The 22,751-nt window shown below is 42.6% G+C and overlaps 1 protein-coding gene across 2 annotated transcripts in view; it reads right to left on the reverse strand.

The window, feature by feature from the left end:
* RASAL1 (RAS protein activator like 1) overlaps positions 1-22,751 on the reverse strand; it is a 150,229-nt gene that overhangs the window by 74,236 nt on the left and 53,242 nt on the right. For both annotated transcript variants that reach the window (XM_075319996.1, XM_075319995.1), the window contains exons 6-10: positions 18,466-18,547; positions 13,664-13,810; positions 13,367-13,458; positions 7,854-7,971; positions 7,600-7,750 (exon numbers count right to left, since the gene is read on the reverse strand). In XM_075319996.1, coding sequence (XP_075176111.1) covers positions 7,600-7,750; positions 7,854-7,971; positions 13,367-13,458; positions 13,664-13,810; positions 18,466-18,547 — 590 coding nt within the window. The remainder of the gene's footprint in view (positions 1-7,599; positions 7,751-7,853; positions 7,972-13,366; positions 13,459-13,663; positions 13,811-18,465; positions 18,548-22,751) is intronic.

Below are 22,751 nucleotides of genomic sequence, written 5' to 3' on the forward strand. Positions count from 1 at the left end.
TAAGAGGGGAGCGGTATATGAGGAGAGAGGCCACATAAGAGGGGAGCGTTGTATGGGGAGAGAGGCCACATAAGAGGGGTGCGGTATATGGTGAGATAGGTCACATAAGAGGGGAGCGGTATATGGGGAGAGAGGCCATATAAGAGGGGAGCGCTTTATGGGGAGAGCGGCCACATAAGAGGGGAGCGGTATATGGGGAGAGAGGCCACATAAGAGGGGAGCGTTGTATGGGGAGAGAGGCCACATAAGAGAGGAGTGCTCTATGGGGAGAGAGGCCACATAAGAGGGGAGCGCTCTATGGGGAAAGAGGCCACATAAGAGGGGAGCTAAATGTGGCTATGTGGGGAGAGGAGGCCATAATAGGATGGTATTTGCATGGAGAAAGGGGCCATAATGGGATGGTATCTGCTGGGGGAAAGGGGCCATAATGGGATGGGATCTTCTGGGGGAAAGGGGCCATAATGGGATGGGATCTGCCGGGGGAAAGGGGCCATAATGGGATGGGATCTGCAGGGGAAAGAGGCCATAATGGGATGGGATCTGCAGGGGAAAGGGGCCATAATGGGATGGGATCTGCAGGGGGAAACGGGCCATAATGGGATGGGATCTGCAGGGGGAAACGGGCCATAATGGGATGGGATCTGCAGGGGAAAGGGGCCATAATGGGATGGGATCTGCTGGGGGAAAGGGGCCATAATGGGATGGGATCTGCAGGGGGAAAGGGGCCATAATGGGATGGGATCTGCAGGGGAAAGGAGCCACATGGGATGGGATCTGCAAGGGAAAGAGGCCATGATGGGATGGGATCTGCAAGGGAAAGGGAGCAACATGGGATGAGATCTGTATGGGGAAGGTCGTCCATTCCTATTTTAGCAGGGCTCCTTTAGTAATAATTTTTAAAAACTGTAGAAAAACCGTTTAATACAATAAGAGTGACAGTGACAGGAACATCTGGTGCTGGACAGGAGAGTGACTGTAGAGGAGGGGAAGAAGGGGAAAGAGATTATACTTTAAATTACTTGTATTTTTTGGTTGAGGAAAGTGCATGAAAATGGGTGTGGCTAACAAAATGGGTGTGGTTACAGAATGGGTGTGGTTTTCAAATGGGCGGGGTTTACAGAGAACCTGTTAAAAATTTGAATCCCACCCCTGCATATATCAGTAGAAAATCTAAATTAGAGAAAAAGGATGCACTCCTTCACAAAGCATGAAAACATTATCATAAAGGATATAGCAGAGCCAGTCTGGTTACTGTGATTCGTAATAGGACAAAGTCTTCCACAAAAAGTGACTTGTCCAATCTGAATCAAGAATGGAACAAAATAGAGTATTGACAGCAAGCAACAAACAAACCAATATCAACTTAACTGTGGAAAGATAAGGAGGTTGACACCTCATAAAGTTTACAATTTTGGGGATATCGACACTAAACATAGTGAAAGGTATAGTTGTTACCAACAATGTGGAAAACCAGAGCTTCTATCGTTGTGAATTAAATCGGGTTCCCCCCTCCCCTCCTCCGGGTTCATGAATGAAGGATCGGGGTGTCCTGTGGTGAGCAAGATGAAACTTTCCCCCATCTCGGAGTGGGATGAAGCTGTAGCCATTACAATGCTTTACTGGGGTTGGAGAAGAAAGTTGTGGAGCCATTGTATATGATGTGGAGGCGAGCCAGATAAACTGTAGAATAAGAAATGTTACAATCTTTAAACTTCCTCTTGACATCCATGAACTGGGTTCTCTGCTTTTGGAGATCCACAGAAAAATCTGGGAATATGAGGACTGTTGCATGGTTATACTTGAGAGAGCCTCTCTGCCTGGCAATTAACCCTTTAACCGCGGGCGATTTTCCGTTTTTGGTTTGTGCTCCCCTTCTTCCGAGAGCCGTAGCTTTTTTATTTTTCCATCAATCTTGCCATATAAGGGTTTGTTTTCTGCGAGATGAGTTGTACATTTAAATAAAAAAAATAAGTTTTACCATATAGTGTACTGGAAAACAGGAAAAAAAATTCCAAGTGCAGAAAAATTGAAAAAAAGGGCAATTTCATGACTGTTTTTGGGATATTTTATTCACCGTGTTCACTATATGATAAATCTGATGTGTGGGTGTGATGCCTCAGGTTGGTACGAGTTCCTAAATACCAAACCTGTATAGGTTTACTTTTATCTAAGGGGTTAAAAAAATTCAGAAGTTTGTAAAAAAAAAGGTGGCACACTTTTTGCGCCATTTTCCACGACTCGTAGTGTTTTCATTTTTGGGGATATGGGGCTCAGTGTTGGTTTATTTTTTGTGCCTTGAGCTGATGTTTTTAATGGTTCCAGTTTTGCGCAGATTCTATGTTTTGATTGCCTGTCATTGCAGTTTGTGCAAAATTTGAGACAACCAGAAAATGTAATTTTGGCGTTTGGAATTTTTTTTGCTGCTACGCCGTTTACCGATCAGATGAATTGATTTTATATTTTGATAGAGCGGGCATTCCTGAAGCGATACCAAATGTGTGTATATTTTTTTTTTTATTTTTTTTTATTCCTTTAATTTTCAATGGGGAAAATGGGGGGGTGATTTGAACTTTTAGGTTTTTTATTTTTGAATTTTTTTTTAAAACTTTTTATTTTACTTTTTTATTTTATTTTACTAGTCCTCTTAGGGGACTATGAGGATCAGCAGTCTGATCGCTCATTCATTTCTCCTGAACAGAGCTGAACAGCTTACATCAGCAGAAATGCTTGTTTTCTGTTACAGCCAGCGCTCTACTGGCTGTAACAGGAAGTGAGTCCTGATAGCGACAGAACTCATCACATGACCCTGTGCTACCATGGCAACCATCGGCTCCCTGTGATCACGTCACGGGGCCTCCAATGGCAGTGGGTAAGTGCACATTACTTGCTGTGGTCATTTAAATCGCACTGTCAGATTTTGACAGCGCGATTTAAGGAGTTAACAGGTGCGGGTGGATCACGGACCCACCTGTGCCTGTGATGCACACATGTCTGCTGTACAAATCAGCAGACATGTGCGGGGATCACCATTGGCTCACCACAACAGCTGTGTCATGTCTCCACCAGGGCCTGCTCCGGTGACGTCTGCCTTGGTCACCAGGCTCCGCTCTACTGTCACGTCTCCACGAGGGCCTGCTCCGGCGATGTCTGCCCGGGTCACCAGGCACTGCTTGGCTTACACTGCAGGCAGTGCTGATGGTGGGGAATAGGTCAGTTCCAGGGGCTCTGGTGGGCACACTCACCAGGCTTGGTCTGGCTGGAACTTCCAGTACTGCTGAGGGGTTTGTGCCTTCCAGCTGGTATCAGCTTCTGCTCCAGCCTATGGGAAGGCACCACACCCTTTTTATATCCTTCAGTTTTCCTGGATCTTTGCCAGATATAGTCTTGTGTTGCTGTGAGACACATCCTCCCTGGTACTGTGCACTTTGCTGTCTCGCATGAACTTGGCTGTTTATTGACGTCGCTCCTGCCTGCTGTTTTGTACCTCGCCTGACATTTCAGTTTTGACCTCGGCCTGTTTTTCTGGGCATTCCCCCTGCATTCCTATTTTGTACCCTGCTGACGTTCTGGTTTAGACCGTGCCTGGCGACTATTTCTGTCTCTGGACTGCAGCTTACCTTAGGCAGTGAACCCTGGAACCCTGCAGTAATTCCAGATCCCTGTATAGGGGTTAAAGGGTTTCGAGGGGGGTCCTGCTTACTGGGTGGCTTGCCGTTACAAGCCGGTGGTGATCACCCCTTTATGATTTAGGATGTACATTTACGTCCTCGGTCGTGAAGAAGTTAGGTAAATTCAAAGACCTTGACACATCAATTCAAAGAAAAACACAATTTATTTAATCGCAGCAGTCTGTACATGCATATTGGCCTGGCAAGGCGCAATGCGACATTTATGTCCCTGCGATTCAAAAGTCATGATAGTAACGGCCTTGCATGGGCTCCTGGAGGTAAGGGTTTAGCTGGGACTCCATGGGCCCTCTCCACCATGCACATGAGGGAAAATTTGTTTCCCAAATATGATTTAAGCCAGGTTTCAGTAAATTATTCAGGGTGTTGACCTTCAGCTCTTTCAGGCAGGACCTTAAGCCTAATACTATTGCGGTAAACATTATTGATGCCATGCATCAGCTGACCCCGCCACCTTGCTTAGTTTGGTTCCCATAGTGGAACGTTTGTCATCTAAACATGTTACTTTGGATTCCACTTCAGAGATACAGCCATTTCAAGCCTGCATATCTTGATGTAAAAGTTTCACATCCAACAATACCTCCTCAATTGTCCCTGTCAGTTAGTACTTACAAACTGAGATGGCCAGTAGTAATTTCTCCGAGACCAGGCATAGGGTTAGCTATCCCTGCCCTTCCTCCAGCTCATCCTCCTACATTTGCCCTACTTGGTGCTCCGGGTTTTTTATGGATGAAGCACCACTCCTTAATGTTTGGGTGTTCTCTTCCTCATGAATTCCTTCATTTTATCAACTGCATTGGAGCTTTTATTCCTGCTCATCCTAGCAGAAACTTGAGCGTAACGTGGAGGAAAATATTTGGGTTCTCAGACTATCTATCATGACCACCCCACAGTGTCTCCTTTATCCTCTGTGGAAGGATGATTGCTACGGCGCTTGAGGTGTAACTGCTCAGAGCCAATGTCCTTGTGTACACAAAATGTTGCCTGTTCACTTTATGAGGGATAGGACTCCGACACTGCAAACTCCTTCACCATTTATATAATGTCAGAGAGCTACATTTTAGCTCCATAAACCAGTGTCACTAGTCCCTGTCTGATTACAGTACAGAGGACTTACTTTTCAGGTACTGGAAAGACAGTGGCTGCAGCTGTAGCAACCTGATGGCACTAGGACCCAGCAGCAGCCTCTCAACCCAGCAGGTCTCTACCAGGGTTAATGAGACACGGGTGCATGCACTATATCATGAGGCAGACTCCAGAGCATGAGGGTGTCATGTCTGGCCATTGCCATGATGCCCTGAGTGCCTGTGCTTGGTTTAAACAGTCATTCTGTGCTGATAGAGATCATTTCAAATTTTTCTTAAGGTGTTAATGACCCAGAAATGCAACTGTCTGCATGTTTATCAGGGAGGGTACATATACTGGAGCTAAGAAGTCATAGTGTACTGAGCAGGTTGCCTCCAGGAGTCTAAAATGTGCAAACATTGAAGTACAGAACACTAAATTCAGACATCTATTTTTCACAGAAATGTTCTGTGTTTTTCATGTACAGAACAAATATCCATTATAGTCTATGGGGCTGTTCATATGTACAGATTGAATGTTCACAAAAAAAAAAAATTAATACATTGGAGATATGTCCATTTTTTATCCATGTAATGGAGCTAATATGCCAATTCAAATCAATGGGTCTAGAAAAAATATACAGCACACTGATACTATCAATATTGCCAGGTTCTTATTTATTGGGTCAGAAAAGCTTCAATGTTTTTCTTTTGCAAACGATAAAAATGGATGCCACACTTATTGTGAAAATGGACACATAGACTAAAGGGGGCTTTACATGCTACGATATCGTTAATGTTTGATCGTCGGGGTCACGTTGTTAGTGACGCACATCTGGCGTCATTAACAATATCGCAGAGTGTGACACTGACCAGCGACCTTAAGCGACCTCAAAAATGGTGAAAATTGTTCACCATGGAGAGGTCGTCCCAAACTCAAAAATCGGTAAGGGTTGTTTATCCAGGTGGTTCATCGCTCATGCGGCAGCACACATCGCTATGTGTGACACCGCAGGAGCGAGGAACATCTCCTTACCTGCCGCCGGCCACAATGCGGAAGGAAGAGGTGGGCGGGATGTTACGTCCTGCTCATCTTCGCCCCTCCGCTTTGATTGGCCGGTCGCTGTGTGACGTTGCGGTGACGTCGCTGTGATGCCGAACGTCCCTCCCCCTTGAAGGAGCGATTGTTCGGCAGTCACAGCGACGCCGCCGACCAGGTAAGTACGTGTGATGCTACTGTAGCGATAATGTTCGCTACGGCAGCGATCACAAACAATTGCATGCGCGACGGGGGCGGGTGCTTACACGCTCGCTATCGCTACAAATTGCTAGCGATATCACTACCGTGTAAAGCCCCCTTTTAAAGTAGATCAAAATTAGACCCAGAACACTGATGACAAAGCAGTCCAAATTCTTGTGTTATGCAACTAAAAAAATGGATGTCTGAATGAGGATTAACACCAATATAACTTCACTATTATATTAAAATTTAACTTCATTAGTATTTTAAATAGCTCACTAGTATTCTAACTCCACTAGAAGTTTAAATAGTTCACTAGTATTTTAACTTCACGAGTATTTTCAATAGATCACTAGTATTCTAACTCCACTAGTACTTTAAATAGATCATTAGTATTCTAACTTCACTAGTATTTTAAATAGTTTACTAGTATTCTAACTCCACTAGTATTTTAAATAGTTCAATAGTATTCTAACTCCACTAGTAGTTTAAATAGTTCACTAGTATTCTAACTCCACTAGTATTTTAAATAGCTCACTAGTATTCTAACTCCACTAGTATTTTAAATAGTTCTCTAGTATTCTAACTCCACTAGTATTTTAAATAGCTCACTAGTATTCTAACTCCACTAGTATTTTAAATAGTTCTCTAGTATTCTAACTCCACTAGTATTTTAAATAGCTCACTAGTATTCTAACTCCCCTAGTAGTTTAAATAGCTCACTAGTATTCTAACTCCACTAGTATTTTAAATAGTTCACTAGTATTCTAACTCCACTAGAAGTTTAAATAGTTCACTAGTATTCTAACTCCACTAGTATTTTCAATAGCTCACTAGTATTCTAACTCCACTAGTAATTTAAATAGTTCACTAGTATTCTAACTCCACTAGTAATTTAAATAGTTCACTAGTATTCTAACTCCACTAGTAATTTAAATAGTTCACTAATATTCTAACTCCACTAGTATTTTAAATAGTTCACTAGTATTCTAACTCCACTAGTATTTTAAATAGTTCACTAGTATTCTAACTCCACTAGTATTTTAAATAGTTCACTAGTATTCTAACTCCACTAGTAATTTAAATAGTTCACTAGTATTCTAACTTCACGAGTATTTTCAATAGCTCACTAGTATTCTAACTCCACTAGTAATTTAAATAGTTCACTAGTATTCTAACTCCACTAGTAATTTAAATAGTTCACTAGTATTCTAACTCCACTAGTAATTTAAATAGTTCACTAATATTCTAACTCCACTAGTATTTTAAATAGTTCACTAGTATTCTAACTCCACTAGTAATTTAAATAGTTCACTAGTAGTCTAACTCCACTAGTATTTTAAATAGTTCACTAGTATTCTAACTCCACTAGTATTTTAAAAATTCCAATAAGAGACTTAAAAACAAGCAAAAAAAAGGCATTAGTTAGGATAAGCTTATAGCATCACATATCATGTCCCTGTACTAATCTGCCTAAAGCCACCCCGCCAAAATAGATCCCATAGTGGAACCAATACTCTCTATATGTTGGAGCTAGAAGTAAAGTGTTATGTGGGATGACTGGAGAGCATGATAAAGCAAGTGTGTGATCTGACTAAGACGACCTCACCAGTTCGATTCACCTCTCGCATATTCAGTTGGTCAAGAAAGGTGACTGCCAGCCCCTGGCCTAGAAAAATTTTCACCAGCTTCACAGCCACCTCTTGTCGGCTCTCAGCCGAGCACATCTCCTCCATAAGATCCAGAACACTAGAGTCACCCTGTGTTAAAACAGAAAAAAAAAAAAGACATTCACACATCCTCTGTGAACCCAAAGAAAATATCAGTCCTCCATGAATTATTGAAGAGCTGTAAGCATCCCACCTGCTCAGGGGATTGAGCGGACTCCACAAGGAGCTGGATGAGGTTCTGATAATAAACAGAAGGTAATATTCGCTCCTCAGACAGGTTAATCTTGACACGTAAGGACCCAAGCTTACCTCTGAAAGTCAGAAAAACAATGTGATACCAGCCCAAAGTCAATGAGTAGAGACATCTATGCACATGTACTGTGCGCTGCATTTACACAAAGCCATGTTGCCCACAATGACACTAAAAGCCGAATTATCTGAATACTGTATATACTATACACTATTATGTCACTTTGGATAAATCATTTCATGACTGCGATTATAGCATTATAAAGTGCAGTCTTTGTAGCAGCAGGGACTGTAGGGTATGTGCCCTGGGTGTAGGTGATAGCAACATTAATATCTCATTACTCAGTGGAGGAGAGTCGGGCTAGTATCCAGCATGAGCAGACCGCTGAACTGGGAATTAATGTATTCATGTCACCTTACAGCTATTTGTACGTATTATTTTGAGTAAAGGGCACAGAAGTTGATAAATGGTCTCTGTCAGGTATATATTTTGTATATTATACATACAGTAGCGACCAAACGTTTTTTGTTTTTTTTTTAAAAAAGTATGATTACTTTTGTCTGGTTGTTGTGATGCAATTTTCCTGGTGATTTTAGTACACCAGAAGCAAATGGTTGTCAGCTCTAAGGATGGAAATTGTGTTTGACATATTTTTTTATCCCTTTATGTATCAGTTTTTCCACATTTGCTGGGCCAAATGTTTTGCAGATTTTGTCATGGATAGTCTAATTTTACCAGTTTGTTTGTGTGAGTGTGTATATGTTTTTTGCATAAAACATGGCAAAGGCAAAGCCCAATTTATCATCATTATTCTGAGAGTGAGTGAAAAAGTCATAAAGAGGTAGCTATGGAATTCAACTGTTTTCAGAGTCAAGTGTCACATATGAAAAAGAAGGTTATGGAACAGCTGCCAAACCTAGATGTGGACGACCATGGAAAACTTCCTCCAAAGTTGATCACATTATTAGGAAAAACTCTATATCTGATGTCCATAAATGTTTTGTACAAATTTTGCACAAAATGAAAAAAAAAAAAAACACAGGGTCAAAGTGAGTCTCCAAAACTGTGGTGTGATGGCTAAGAGCAGGAGACTAGAATGCACAAGTTCTAGTCAAAAAGCCTTTCATCTCTGCAAAGAACCAGAAGGTCCGACTTGAGTTTGCCAAAGAACACATCCAATAGAAAGAGACAGATTGGTCTAAGGTGTTATATACACCGCCCAATCAGAAACCTTAATGAGGTAAGGTACCAAACACCTACAGTGAAACATGGTGGTGGCAATGTCATGGTTTGGGGCTGCTTTTCTGTATCTGTCATTGGCCCTCTGCATAGAATTGATGGAAATATGAATATGATAGCATGTAGAAGGATATACTGGAGAATGTAAAGCTGCCACATGGTAAAATCAAAGTAAGCAAGGACTGGAAATTCCAGTAAGACAATGATCCTAAGCACAATTTAGTAAAAAATTGGTTGGCATAGAAAAATAATACAATGGCCAGGCCAGTCACTTGATTTACACCCCATAGAACGCCTTTGGGATGAGTAAAGGCAACGAGTTGGGGCTCATACCCATAGCAATGAAGAAGAATTGTTTGCAGATTTGCAAATGGAATGTAGCAAGATCCCGCAAGATGTCTTGATATCAGTAATTAAAGCAAGAGGTTATGCTACAAGGTACTAACTTATGGCATTGTAAACAATGAGTTACTCTCTATGTTGTGATCAGTAAATAGTAATGCAAAACTTTTGGCAGTCAGTTTTCTTTAATTAAATGACCAAACCTATATTCAAAAGCATTTTGGTTCAAATTAAGGTCTTGTACGATGACAACTTAATGCACTTTCAATTCATCACCAGGTAAATGGCTTCACATCAAGCAAAGAGAAGTAATCACACATTAAAAAAATGCAAAACTTTGTTGTTGCTACTGTATACTTTATACTACAATTTTCCTGAATACTCTGATTTTTACTTTCTGCAAAATCCTGTATTGTGCAATCGCTAAAATTTTCCTCATAAATAAAATAAAAAGTGTATATTAAAATGATTAAAGTGTTCCTGCCACCATGATCTTCAGCGCCTGGAAACCCATCCCTATGTTTTTTTATTTACGGTAGTTATGTTTTACATTTCTTTGCCATTTTTATAGAATATAATTGTATAAAGACATTTAGGAATAATAGATGTCATTCAATCAACTTCCTTAATCCTTAAAGGGGCTTCCCACCAGGGTTGCCAGCAATCCAAAATTCCTGGACACAAAATATCTATCCTCTGCACACATGGTTTTGATTTTTGTAGAAGCTAGAGGAGCTTGTACAGATTGTGAGATTGTAAATGTCCTAATTTTACAGATCTTACAGTGCCTTCATATCAGTATTCTAAAATTTAGACTTATGTCACTTATAATCTTTAAAGAATATTTTCAGCTCACACATTTATGGCATTTTCTCAGGGTATGCCACAAATGTATAGTAAATGCAAATCCCACAAACGGGACCCATATTATCTCAAGAACTGTCCTCGTTGTTGGCTGCTTTTACACACCTGGTCCAGATCCGGGCTTTGTTCCCCTCTCCCCAATATGCTGGACTCTGTTGTGCTCCAAGCTGGCCTTTGCAGGTGGTCTGGAGTGCTCCGATGTGATTGTCTGCCTGTGCCTATACGAGGCTCATCACCCTTGTGTCTTGATATTAAGTCTTTTAGTTTTCCTGTATCTGCCTATGGCCTCCAGTGCCTTCCCAGTTTCCTGTCTGCCAGTGGCTTCCAGTGCTCCTGCTAAGTGCTTCCCTGTCTGACTGCCTGCTGTCTCAAGTGCTTCTGCTATCTGTTTTCCGATCTCCTGTCTGTCTGCGCCTCCAGTGCCTCTACTGCTTGTTTCCCGCATACCTCACCTGCATGCTGCACTGATGTCTATGGCTCATGTGCCCTCCTGGACCTTGGCGGATCCACCTCACCAGGTCAGCCGAAACCGCTGCTTTCACTTGAGAGATGGTCGTTATTCCTATACAAATGACCACCTCTCTATTGACAGCAATGTGCATTACCGCCTTATTTTTGAAACAGATGATGGTCTTATTGGTGGGTATGCATCACCTTTAATGATTAATGATTGTTAGACATTTGGTTCACAAAATTTGGATAAGTTGTCAAGTAACAAATATAGCAACTGGATAGGGATATACCGTAGGTGAAAGTAGTAATAGCTAGGTAACCCAGCAAAATTAACACGCCTAAAATATAACTTTTAATATGGTATGCATAAAAGGACTAACAACACTTATGGTGCAAAATGCACATAAAAATTGTCACTATCTGTGATGTCCTGTAATTGTGTTGGTAGGGATATTCACTCACAGGAGGACAATATTAAAAGACAGCAGCAAACAGACCCTAATCCCAATGAGCTGGATAGGGAATGAAAGAGGAACATGTGGGCAAGACAAAAAGGGAGTTCAGACGTAGAGTAGGTGAACACCTAAGAGACATAAGAAAGAACATTGATACTCCTTTGGCACGACATATCAATGAAAATCACAATGGCGACCCCAGCGTCATCTTTTTCCAAGGCATTGATTTAATACAACAACCTATAAGAGGAGGCGACTGGGACAACCTGATCCTAAAACAGGAAACCAGATGGATTTTCTGGCTCAGGACGGTGAGACCTCTGGGCCTAAATGAGATTCTATCCTTTGCACCCTTTGTGTAACTTAGTGACAGGGTGTTATGTAGAAGGATCATACGACGGCCGAGTGGGGGCACCATCCACCGTTCTTTTAGGGTGCCGACCCCCACATGATAGGTAGTTTCAGAATTAATGTAGGGTTATTAACAGTTACGGTGGTGGTACTTTACTTTCCATCCTTTAGGCCCAGGTCTCTCCGCTCTTCTGACCAGTTTGTCCTTTCTGATATTGATCTCCCCCTACCCCCCTCCCCTTTCTCCCCTACTTGCTTCATTAGCCACGAATGTTTGATACTGTTCCGGTACCAGAAACTTACAGCTTTATCTAATCTGGATTGCTGCATATGGGGCATTTTTTTGCCTCAATGCAGCATTATTGATGAATGTTTGTCGGTTTACAACATTCTAGTTGAAGTGAGCGCAGGCCCGTAAAACCCATTGCTCCCATTAGGTATATTGTAATGGAACCCTCTGCGCATGCGCAGTAGGCCTGCGTTCCAAGACTCCATCCGCAATGCTAAGTTTGCGTCTCAACACGGGGCGCCCGACAGGAAGTGGGCGGTCACCCGTGACGCGGATGTGATGTCACACGCCAGAGCGGTAATGCTCTGCTATTTAAAAAGAGTGCTGGCGTCGGTCATGGCGGCGCAGCATGTGTTTATGCCAGGTGTCGGGACCCCGGTAAGTTTAAACTGACTGTGGCGGGACTATGGGACACAGGGCAACTTTGTCATTGGTAATGATGGTATGATTCTTTAATTTATACAGTGGCTGATTTGCCGGTCCTATGAAGGACACTTAACAAGTTTGGATCTGTGTCTGGACCTTTTGGCGGATATGCCGGTTCTATGTATGACACGGAAAACTCTATGTGGATTTGTTACTCCACTCTCCTGAGGATATATGATGAAACGCGTTGAGAGAGAGAAATCCCTTCCATATGTATACCGGAGCTGATTATAAGTGGATCCTTTGAATACCTGGTGGAACCAGGGGATCGCTTTTAGCCTTTGGCTAGCTCCATCATCTGATCATTGGGGAGGAACGTTCGTCCATAAGTAACCAGAAGACTGGTGAGATTGTTCCTCTTTCATTCCCTATCCAGCTCATTGGGATTAGGGTCTGTTTGCTGCTGTCTTTTAATATTGTCCTCCTGTGAGTGAATATCCCTACCAACACAATTACAGGACATCACAGATAGTGACAATTTTTATGTGCATTTTGCACCATAAGTGTTGTTAGTCCTTTTATGCATACCATATTAAAAGTTATATTTTAGGCGTGTTAATTTTGCTGGGTTACCTAGCTATTACTACTAAGTTGTCAAGTAAAAAAATGTTGGCAACCCCCTCTTTCCTAACATTGTGTAGGTTTTTTTTTTTAATATGGAATGTATGCTAAATGTATGCTAAACACTGTTAGGCCGGCTTTGCACACTACGACATCGCAGGTGCGATGTCGGTGGGGTCAAAACGAAAGTGATGCACATCCGGCGTCACTTGCGATGTCGCAGCGTGCAAAGTACCCCTTAGGGTCCTAGTCTCAACTGGTCAATCTGCATGACATGGAAAACATCTAAGAAGGCATTGTGTCAGTGAAAAGCAGGGAAGCTAAGTATCCTGTCACTTTCTTCTATATCAATAATGACTTGAGGACAGAACAATAACTTTATATCATGGTAACAGGAAAACTTTACGAAACTGTCTCACGCCTCTATTTTGAGAGCATTATCACATTATGACGTCACACAACAAGCATCATTCTACCCATTCTCCTCCTCCGTGTTTCCAAAAGGCAGGAGGCGAAACCAGCCAGTCACCGCAGGGTTTCTGTGTAGGGGCTCCAAGGGAAAGCACACCTGAAGGGGTGTTAATAGGGTGAGTAATGGAAGACATTGTTCAAACATGCAAGGAGTGAGAGAATATTGAGCAATTCATTGGTATAAAAAGGGTGTAAATTATGGTAGTCATAAATGACACAGTAGGAAAAGGATATAAAACAGAGGATAAAGGGTATGGAAAGGAAAGGAAAGCAGACTTTACTGATGCCTAGGAGATACTTACACGGCCAAGGAAGTCATTCTTTCCAACCATATCCCAGTCCCAAACTTCAATACTGATCACTTGATCCGCAAGATCTAATTCCTCTATTCCTCGCAAGTCAAATTCTAATACTTCGTTCCAGCGTGGAAAACGTGTTCTTTTAATCACCTGAAAATAAACTACTAGGTAATATAGCACAGGTCTACAGCATCTGCTAGAGGTCGAGGAGCACGGAGAAGGCCGGGGCTGCACGGTGACGTGTCGGGTGACAACAATTCTCTGGAAAGAAGCTTGTTTGCCACTTGCTGTTATGCCACTATTTTAGAGCTGTGATTTTGCTGTACATTAAACAGCCATTTTTTGCGACTCTGTCACAGCCGTAGGATGTTGCAGGACATAATGTGACACCCTAAGAAAGCATTACTTATAATGTCACAATGCGACACTGACATTCAGTGTTAAGTGACACGTCGCTGTGCAGTCCTGGCCTAATTCACTAATACACTAGGTTATACGGTAATATTCAGCTGGGACTGATGAATTAGTATACACATCCACAGACATGAAGCACAATACTATCTGCTTCTTCATTATCATTAGGGCTTGTTCGCACGTAGCTGCTGAATATTCTGCAGCGATTTGACAGCACAGGTGCGCTTCAAATCACTGCAGAAACACTGCATAATGGATGCAGTTTTTGTGTAGAAAAAAAAGCCGATTTCATGCGCTCTGGCTGCTGTCCCCACCATAGACAGAGTGGGAGCAGCATCCATAGCGCACGGAATAATTGACATGCTGCTTTTATGAACGCATGGATTTGAGTCAAAATTTTAGCACCCAAATCGCAGCGTGAAAAAAAGCAACGTGCACACGTGTCATGCACAATGTACATAGATTGTGCAGGGGACGCAGGACGCATGCATTTACGCTGCAGTGCAATACGCAGCGTAAATGCATGTAATTACGCAACGTGCGCACATAGCCTGAAAGTGACTCTTCATCCCTGAAACGAAAAGTGAATATATATTTGTCATGTAAATTAACTATACTCTGTGCCATCTGCTTGCCTCCTATTGTCTTTTCCACTGAGACTGTCTTTCCATTCCTCAATCTTCTGCATCTAAGATGGCAATGTAACAGCATGTGAAGAGCAAAGGTAAGTCTAAAGCCCCCGTCACATTTAACGACTTACCAGCGATCCCGAAAACGATGTGACCTGATAAGGATCGCTGGTAAGTCGCTGGGAGGTCGCTGGTGAGATGTCACACAGTCAGATCTTACCAATGCTTACCAACGACGCAGTAACGATCACCGACCTGTATAACGATCTCGGCGGGCGTTGGGACTGTGTTAGGAGGTCGTTGGTAGGCGTCAAACACAGCGATGCGTCCTGCCCAGCAGGACATCGCCTTTGAAGAAAATAGTCCCAACCATTCAGCAACGACTAGCGATCTCACAGCAGGGGCCTGATCGCTGGTCGGTGTCACACATAACGAGATCACTGCTGCGTCAACGAAAACGGTGACGCAGCAACGATCTCGTTAGCGATCTCGTTGTGTGTGACGGGGCTTTAACCATGCCTCCCCTGCTTCTCCTGTAATTTGGAAGTGTGGTTCAGACTATCACCAATCCCATGCTATGCCACTGCAGAGGCCAGCTTAGAGGCAGGAGGACCAAAACACCCAGCAGAAAAAGTAGCAGGAGGCAAATGTTCTAAAAAAAAATTATACAAATTTCCAGTATATTTTCTATATTAGTTTTCAACATTTCTACTTGCTGTCATTGAATAAAAGCCTACACTGAAATCTGACCTGGCCATTCTGTGTAGAAATAATTACCATTAGGCTGGGTTCACACAAGTGTATTTCACGGTCCGTCTACGGATCGCAGTGCCAGGACTGACAGTGTGTATTCCAACCCGAACTTACAGCCTCATGTGTCTGAATGTTTGGGTTGGAAGACCTGCGCTAAGTCTCCCATTGTGTAAACTGAACACGTGCCCATGTTGCGTATTTGGTGAGTTTTTTATCTCAGTATTTATAAGGCCACATGCACAGGTTGAGTATTTGGTGATTTTTTTCCTCAGTATTTGTAGCCAAAACCAGGAGTGGGTAAGCCATACACCAGTGGTGACGTGTTTCTATTATACTTTTCCTCTGAATGTTCCACTCCTGGTTTTGGCTACAAATACTGAGGTAAAAAACTCACCAAATACTCAATGTGTACATGTGGCCTTATAAATACTGAGATAAAAACTTCACCAAATACTCAACGTGTGCATGTGTGTTACGTCACCACCGGAGTCCGCTCCATCAACTTCTACTCCGATCGCCAGCTGACGCCGTGTTTCTGCCGTGGATAGTGCTGGTTATGGGAGAGGAGTCGATGCCAGCGGCGCCGGTGGGAGCAGGCTCCGCTCATCCACTGGTCTGGGTTACCTGGGGATCTGCAGTGCTACTGGCTGACTGTAGGTGGCAAGTGCCTCCCAGCTGAAGTACCATCATCCAGCTACAGCCTATGGGAAGACACCACACCCTTTTCAATGCCCCTCCTGTCTGCTGACCTCTGCCAGAGATAGTTCTGAAAATTCTGGCTCCTGTTTCGTCCTGTTCTGTGATTTCGTGTGCTGATTACCGCTTGTTCCCTGACTACCCTCCTGCCTGCTGTTTTTGTACCTCGCTGCCCGATCCGGTTTTGACCTCTGCTTGTTTCTGATTACGTCTTTGCCTGCCAATTCTGTCCCTATTCCGCAATTCCTGGTTTGACCCTGCCTGACGACTACTCTCTCAGACTGCAGCCTTCTACAGGTAGTGATCTCCAGGGCCCTGTGTAATTCCAAATCCCTGTATAGGGGTTAAAGGGTTTCAGGGTTCTGGGGGTCCTGCTTGGTGAGTGGCTTCCCTCTAGCCTGTCCATTACAGCCCATCTGAGTCTGTGGATAAAGGCAGGCATTACAATGTGGTGTTATAAATACTGAGATAAAAACTTCACCAAATACTCAACGAGTGCATGTGGCCTTATAAATACTGAGATTAAAAAAACCTCACTAAATACTGAACATGTGTACAAGTCTATAAAGGTACCGATACAGAAACTATATTTAAAAATTTAACTTTTTTTTTATTACAGAAAGAATAACCTTTATTTTCTAATTTCAGAATACCCCCTTGACCTTTTTCCTAACATGTGATAAACATGTAGATTCCGATTAAAATGAAAAAAAAAAAAAAGGTCAAATTTGCATTCTGTAATAAATAAGTTCCTTTTGATAGCACTGCATAAAAATACGATTATTTATCCTCCTCAGTGGGGGCCATTGCTAATTGCACCAGAATTCTAGGATAATTTGCACACAAAAAATTGTCTTTCATGCTTTGCATCTTTTTTTTATTAAGAGTTTTGGCAGGTGCATTTTTTTTTATTGGAAAAGGGGCCTAATATGAGACACAATGCGACAAAAAATGCACCACAACGGTGATGCACATTTCAGGAATGAAGTTAACCAACTAAAAATTGTTGCATGTGAAGACTATCAAGTGTAAGTATCCAGTGTCTAAAGGCCGCTTTACACGCAGCGACATCGCTAACGAGATATCAATGGGGTCATGGAATTCGTGACGCATATCCGGCCTCGTTAGCGTCGTCGTTGCGTGTGACACTTACCAGTGACCGCTAACGATTCAAAAAGTGCCCAAAATCGTTGATTGTTGACACGTCGTTTATTTCCCATATATCGTTGCTCGTTCTGGACGCAGGTTGTTCGTCGTTCCTGAGGCAGCACATATCGCTACGTGTGACACCCCGGGAACGACGAACAACAGCGTACCCGCGTCCTCCGGCAACGAGGTGGGCATGTAATTAATGCGGCTGCTCTCCACCCCTCCGCTTCTATTGGTGGGCCGCTGTGTGACGTCGTGTAAAGCGGCCTTTAGACTTATACATATTGATGCATATTTCTCAGTGAATCCAATAAAAAAAAAATATTCAAAATAGTAATTTTCTTCATCACTTGACTCTCCCCAAAAATATAATGAAAATCGTATATAAAAATTATGCCCTCATACTTCCATATCGACAGCAGAATGAAAAGCTTTGGTTCTTTGGAAGAAGAGGTCAAATACTCAAAAGCAAATAAAAAAATAAAAAAAACTGGCTATGACGAGAAAGGGTTAGTTAAAGGGCTGCATTTCAGGGCCACAATGTCTTTGTAAACTATTACGTAACTAAATATTATTATATATGCAAAAGTGGTTTAGATAGAGTTCCTACAGTTAAAGAGTCAACAGTCAGGAATCCTGATTTCAGTTCAATAATGTCCCTTTCCAATGTTTAGTAAACATTGTCATTCAGTTTGACATGAAATAACATAAAATTAGTTTACAAAACAAAACAAAAAGCCTAGGAGGCAAGGAGAATCAGAGACTAAAAATACGCATTACTGTGCAAAAGTCCATGAAGGAGTAATGCCCCTTTTTCAAGAGCCATTTGATCGACTATGTTCAAGGTGATAGGCGCTTGTTTATATGCCTATTAGATCAATGTCTCTACACGTAGAATGATCGTCAATGTGATCGTTCTACCACAGAACATCAGGTTATTGGTCACCAATCACCAATTTACATAGTACAATGTTCTGCCGATAACGATGATTAAAAATCAATTCAACCAAAGAAAAAGCAATTTGTTCCTTCATCAGATGATTGCTGGCCTGCTTAGATGGGCCAATAGTCACTAATTCCTCAATTATTGGCTCATCAAAATGAGGCACGAGACATAGATGTTGAGAATCCATATGTACATGAGTAAAGTAGCAGTATACTTACTGAGCTCTCCAAGGTTTGATTGTTACAAAAGATTCGTACAAATGGATCTGAAGTTCCAGAGATGTCTCGTGGTGCTAAATCTCTGTATAAGAAAAGGAAGAGTATTGAAACATAATATGGGTATATTAGTACCTATAGCAAGTATAAAAAAAAACAGTTAACACAATATAAAAAAAAATTATAGATGAAGCTGGAGATCTCCTTGCAGAACACAATGTGGGTAAAACATATTTCTTCATATATCGCAGCCGTGCTTCCTGTCACTGACTGTGGTATGTGTGATACAGCTCTTGTCAGTTGAGAAACACATCTTTGGAGTTGTATAAGAAAATGATCAAGAAACCAGTAGGTCATGTAACAATAAAATTAAAAAGAAGAGACTTTCAGGCATTTTTCAGGTAAACTTCTTAAGGTTTAAGGTGTATTCCCATTTCCAAGATCCTATCCCAATATGTAGTAGTTATAATAATAATACAATCAAATTCCCCCAATTATAAATGCAGTTACGTTTTCTTGATTAGCTATGTCACTTACCTCATGTGCAGGGCATTACAGTAGTGCACAAAACTGTGGCCAACCACATTAATCTGCACCACATCGTAGGCAGTCACAGTCCAAAATCCCTCCCTGAGGCCTCCAACACATATCCGTGAAAATCACGCACGTGTCCTACGGTCCGTTTTTCAGGTTCGTGATCCGTTTTTCTGTCAGTTTTTATGGTACGTGTAGCATCCGTGTGAACGGCGTGTGCTAGTAGTGTGTGCATGTGGAATGTCCGTGTGTGCGTGAGATACGTAAGTGACATGTCAGTGTGTTTCCCGTGTGGAATGTCCGTGTGTGATGCACAATGACGTTGATACATGCCGGCTGACAGCAGACAGTCGCGCGTAGAGAATGTACTCGGGTGAACTGTACCCGACTTCATTGTCATACCGTGGCTCTGTCTGTGTCGCATCCTGATTAGCGGTCACCTGTGAAGGACTCACCGTTGACCGCTAATCACCTGAGTGACTGAAGTGAGCAGCACGATTAGCGCTGCCGTCACTCAGGTTACCCGCGGCTAGCTGGAGTCACCCACCCGTGACCGCAAGTCACCTGTGACTTCATCGCTGTCACTCAGGCGACTTGCAGTCACAGTTGGAGGATCCAGCGGTGGCTGCGAGTAACCTGATTGACAGCACAGCTGATCGCGCTTCTCACCTCAGTTGCTGTGTGGAGCTGACAGGAGCGGCGGTGTTCTTCTGCAGCTCTTGTCACCTTCATGTAGCAGAACTGAGAGCGTCGTGGGACCTCCGTGGATTACGCCGGACATGGATGGCTTTTTCGGGCTTAATAAAGTGGTGAACGAGGGTATTTGTTAATGTTTATTATTCCAAATAAAGGATTTCTTCGGGTGTATGTGTTTATTTACTGTAACTTACAGATTAGTCATGGAAGGTATCTCGGGGAGACGCCTGTCATGATTAATCTTGGACTTTGTGGCAGCTATGGGCTGCTGCCATTAACTCCTTATTACCCCGATTGCCAACGCACCAGGGCAAATTGGGAAATGCCGGGGAGAGTTCTAGAACTGTCGCATCTAATGGATGCGGCTATTCTGGGCGGCTGCTGGCTGATATTGTTAGGCTGGGGGGCTCCCCATAATGTGGGGCTCCCCATCCTGAGAATACCAGCCTTCAGCCGTTTGACCTTACCCTGACTGGTATCTAAATGAGGGGAACCACACGTCGTTTTTTTTAAAATGAATTATTTATTTATTTTCCTGCTCGATATTGACACGCCCAACGGCGGCTGTGATTGGTTGCAGTGAAACAGCTGTCACTCAGCGTTGGGGCGTGTCTCACTGCAACCAATCATAGGCGCCGGTGGGCCTGGAAAGCAGGAAATATGAGATTAATTAATGAGCGGCCGGCTTTTTCAAAATAGTAAAAGCCGCCGGAGTTTTTTTTAACAGCTGTGCAGCGCCGCGCCGGTGATCGGGGAACGGTGAGTATGAGAGAGAGGGGAGTCTGACCGACATGGACAGAGAGAGAGAGGGACAGACAAGACAGAGAGACCAACCGACGGACTGAGGGAGATTGACCGACATACACAGAAAAAGAAAGAATGACCGACATCGCTAGAAAAAAGCACAAAACGTACCCGGCGCATACGGAGATGCATACGTGTTTACTAACGTGTGCGCACATACCCATAGACTTTCATTGGGTCCGTGTGTGCGTGTTCTGTGCAGAAAACGGACATGCTTCCAGGCAAAACAGAAACACATACGGATCACGGACACACGGACATTATGGAATAACGCACGTGTGACCTCAAACATAGATTAACATTGGTGCACGTTTGTCCGTGTCTCCGGTATATATGGAATCGGAACAAACATGCACATGTTTAACGGATGTGTGTTGGAGGCCTTAGGGGTACTTTGCACACTGCGACATCGCTAGCCGATGATAGCAATGCTGAGCACGATAGTACCCGCCCCCGTCGCACATGCGATATCTTGTGATAGCTGCCGTAGCGAACATTATCGCTACGGCAGCTTCACACGCACTTACCTGTCCTGCGACGTCGCTCTGGCCGGAAACCCGCCTCCTTCCTAAGGGGGCGGGTCGTGCGGCGTCACAGCGACGTCACACGGCAGGCGGCCAATAGAAGTGGAGGGGCGGAGATGAGCAGGACGTAAACATCCCGCCCACCTCCTTCCTTCCGCATAGCCGCTGGAGGCAGGTAAGGAGATGTTCCTCGCTCCTGCGGCTTCATACACAGCGATGTGTGCTGCCGCAGGAACGAGGAACAACATCGTACCTGTCGCTGCAGCGAAATTATGAAAATGACCGACACTACATAGATCACCGATTTATGACGCTTTTGCGATCGTTTATTGGCGCAACTAGGCTTTACATGTTGCGATGTCGTTACCGTTGCCGGATGTGCGTCACTTTTGAATTGACCCCGGCGATATCGCAGTAGCGATGTCGCAACGTGCAAAGTACCCCTTAGTCTCATTATAGGGAATCTTCTGAAGTGCTTTCATCTGAATTACGTATTTCAGAGATTTGAACATAAATCCCGGTGTAAGCACTCAGCAAGTCAAGAACTGATTTTATTTATTTTTACAGCATTTACCATGCGGTATAAGTGATGAGACGGATTTATTCTTCGGTTCGTTGTGATTACAGCAAAACCAGGTTTATATCACTTTCTTATGGTTGGCTACTATAAAAAAATGTTTTTGCATCATGATATTTTGAGAGGTATAATTTTTCTAAATTTCTGCCAACAGAACCGCTTGGTTTTTGCAGGATGAGTTGATGTTTTTAATGTTCCTATTTTTGGGCACATTACATTTTTTAATAGTTTTTTATTCTGATTTTTGGAAGACAGAATGAATATAAAACAATTCAGGTAAGGGTTTTTTTGTGGGATTTTTTAACATTGTTCACTGTTTGGTAAAAGTAATATGACAGGTTTATTCACATCACATTTATATTTTTTTTTTATTTTACCACTTTTACACAATAAAAACTATTTTATAGAAAAAAAAGAATTGTCTTTGCATTGCTATATTCTGAGAGCTATAGCTTTTTTATTTTTTTGCGGACGGAGCTGTATGGTAGCTTGTTGTTTGTTGCTTGTTGTTTGTTTTCAACTATATCTTCTTCATTTACGTTCAACATTATGATCATGTTTTATTCCACTTTTTTATTATGATAAAAAATAATTGTTTTTTGGCACATTTTTTATTTATTTTTTTAAGCTGTTCACTGAAGGGGATAAATAATGTGAACATTTTCTAGATTGGGTAATTCTGGAGGTGACGATACCAAATGTATGTACTTTTTTGGTTTATTTTTGTTTTTACATGAATAAATGTATTTATTTGTATAATATTTTTTGTTCTCTATTTAAAAAAAAACCAAACAAAAATAAACCCTTTTACCTTTTTTAACTTTCTTTACACTTTTTTACTTAGTCTTCGTATGGGACTTAAAATTTTATCAGTCTGATCACTGGTGTAATGTATTGCCCTGCACAGATCGCATATTAGACCCTGCTTCTGGCAAGGTCTAAGGGGCACTTTGCACACTACGACATCGCAAGCCGATGCTGCGATGCCGTGCGCGATAGTCCCCGCCCCCGTCGCAGCTTCGATATCATGGTGATAGCTGCCGTAGCGAACATTATCGCTACGGCAGCTTCACATGCACTCACCTGCCCTATGACGTCGCTCTGGCTGGCGAACCGCCTCCTTATTAAGGTCATGCGGCGTCATAGCGACGTCA

The sequence above is a fragment of the Anomaloglossus baeobatrachus genome, chromosome 1, assembly GCF_048569485.1.
Source record: "Anomaloglossus baeobatrachus isolate aAnoBae1 chromosome 1, aAnoBae1.hap1, whole genome shotgun sequence".
NCBI lineage: Eukaryota > Metazoa > Chordata > Amphibia > Anura > Aromobatidae > Anomaloglossus > Anomaloglossus baeobatrachus.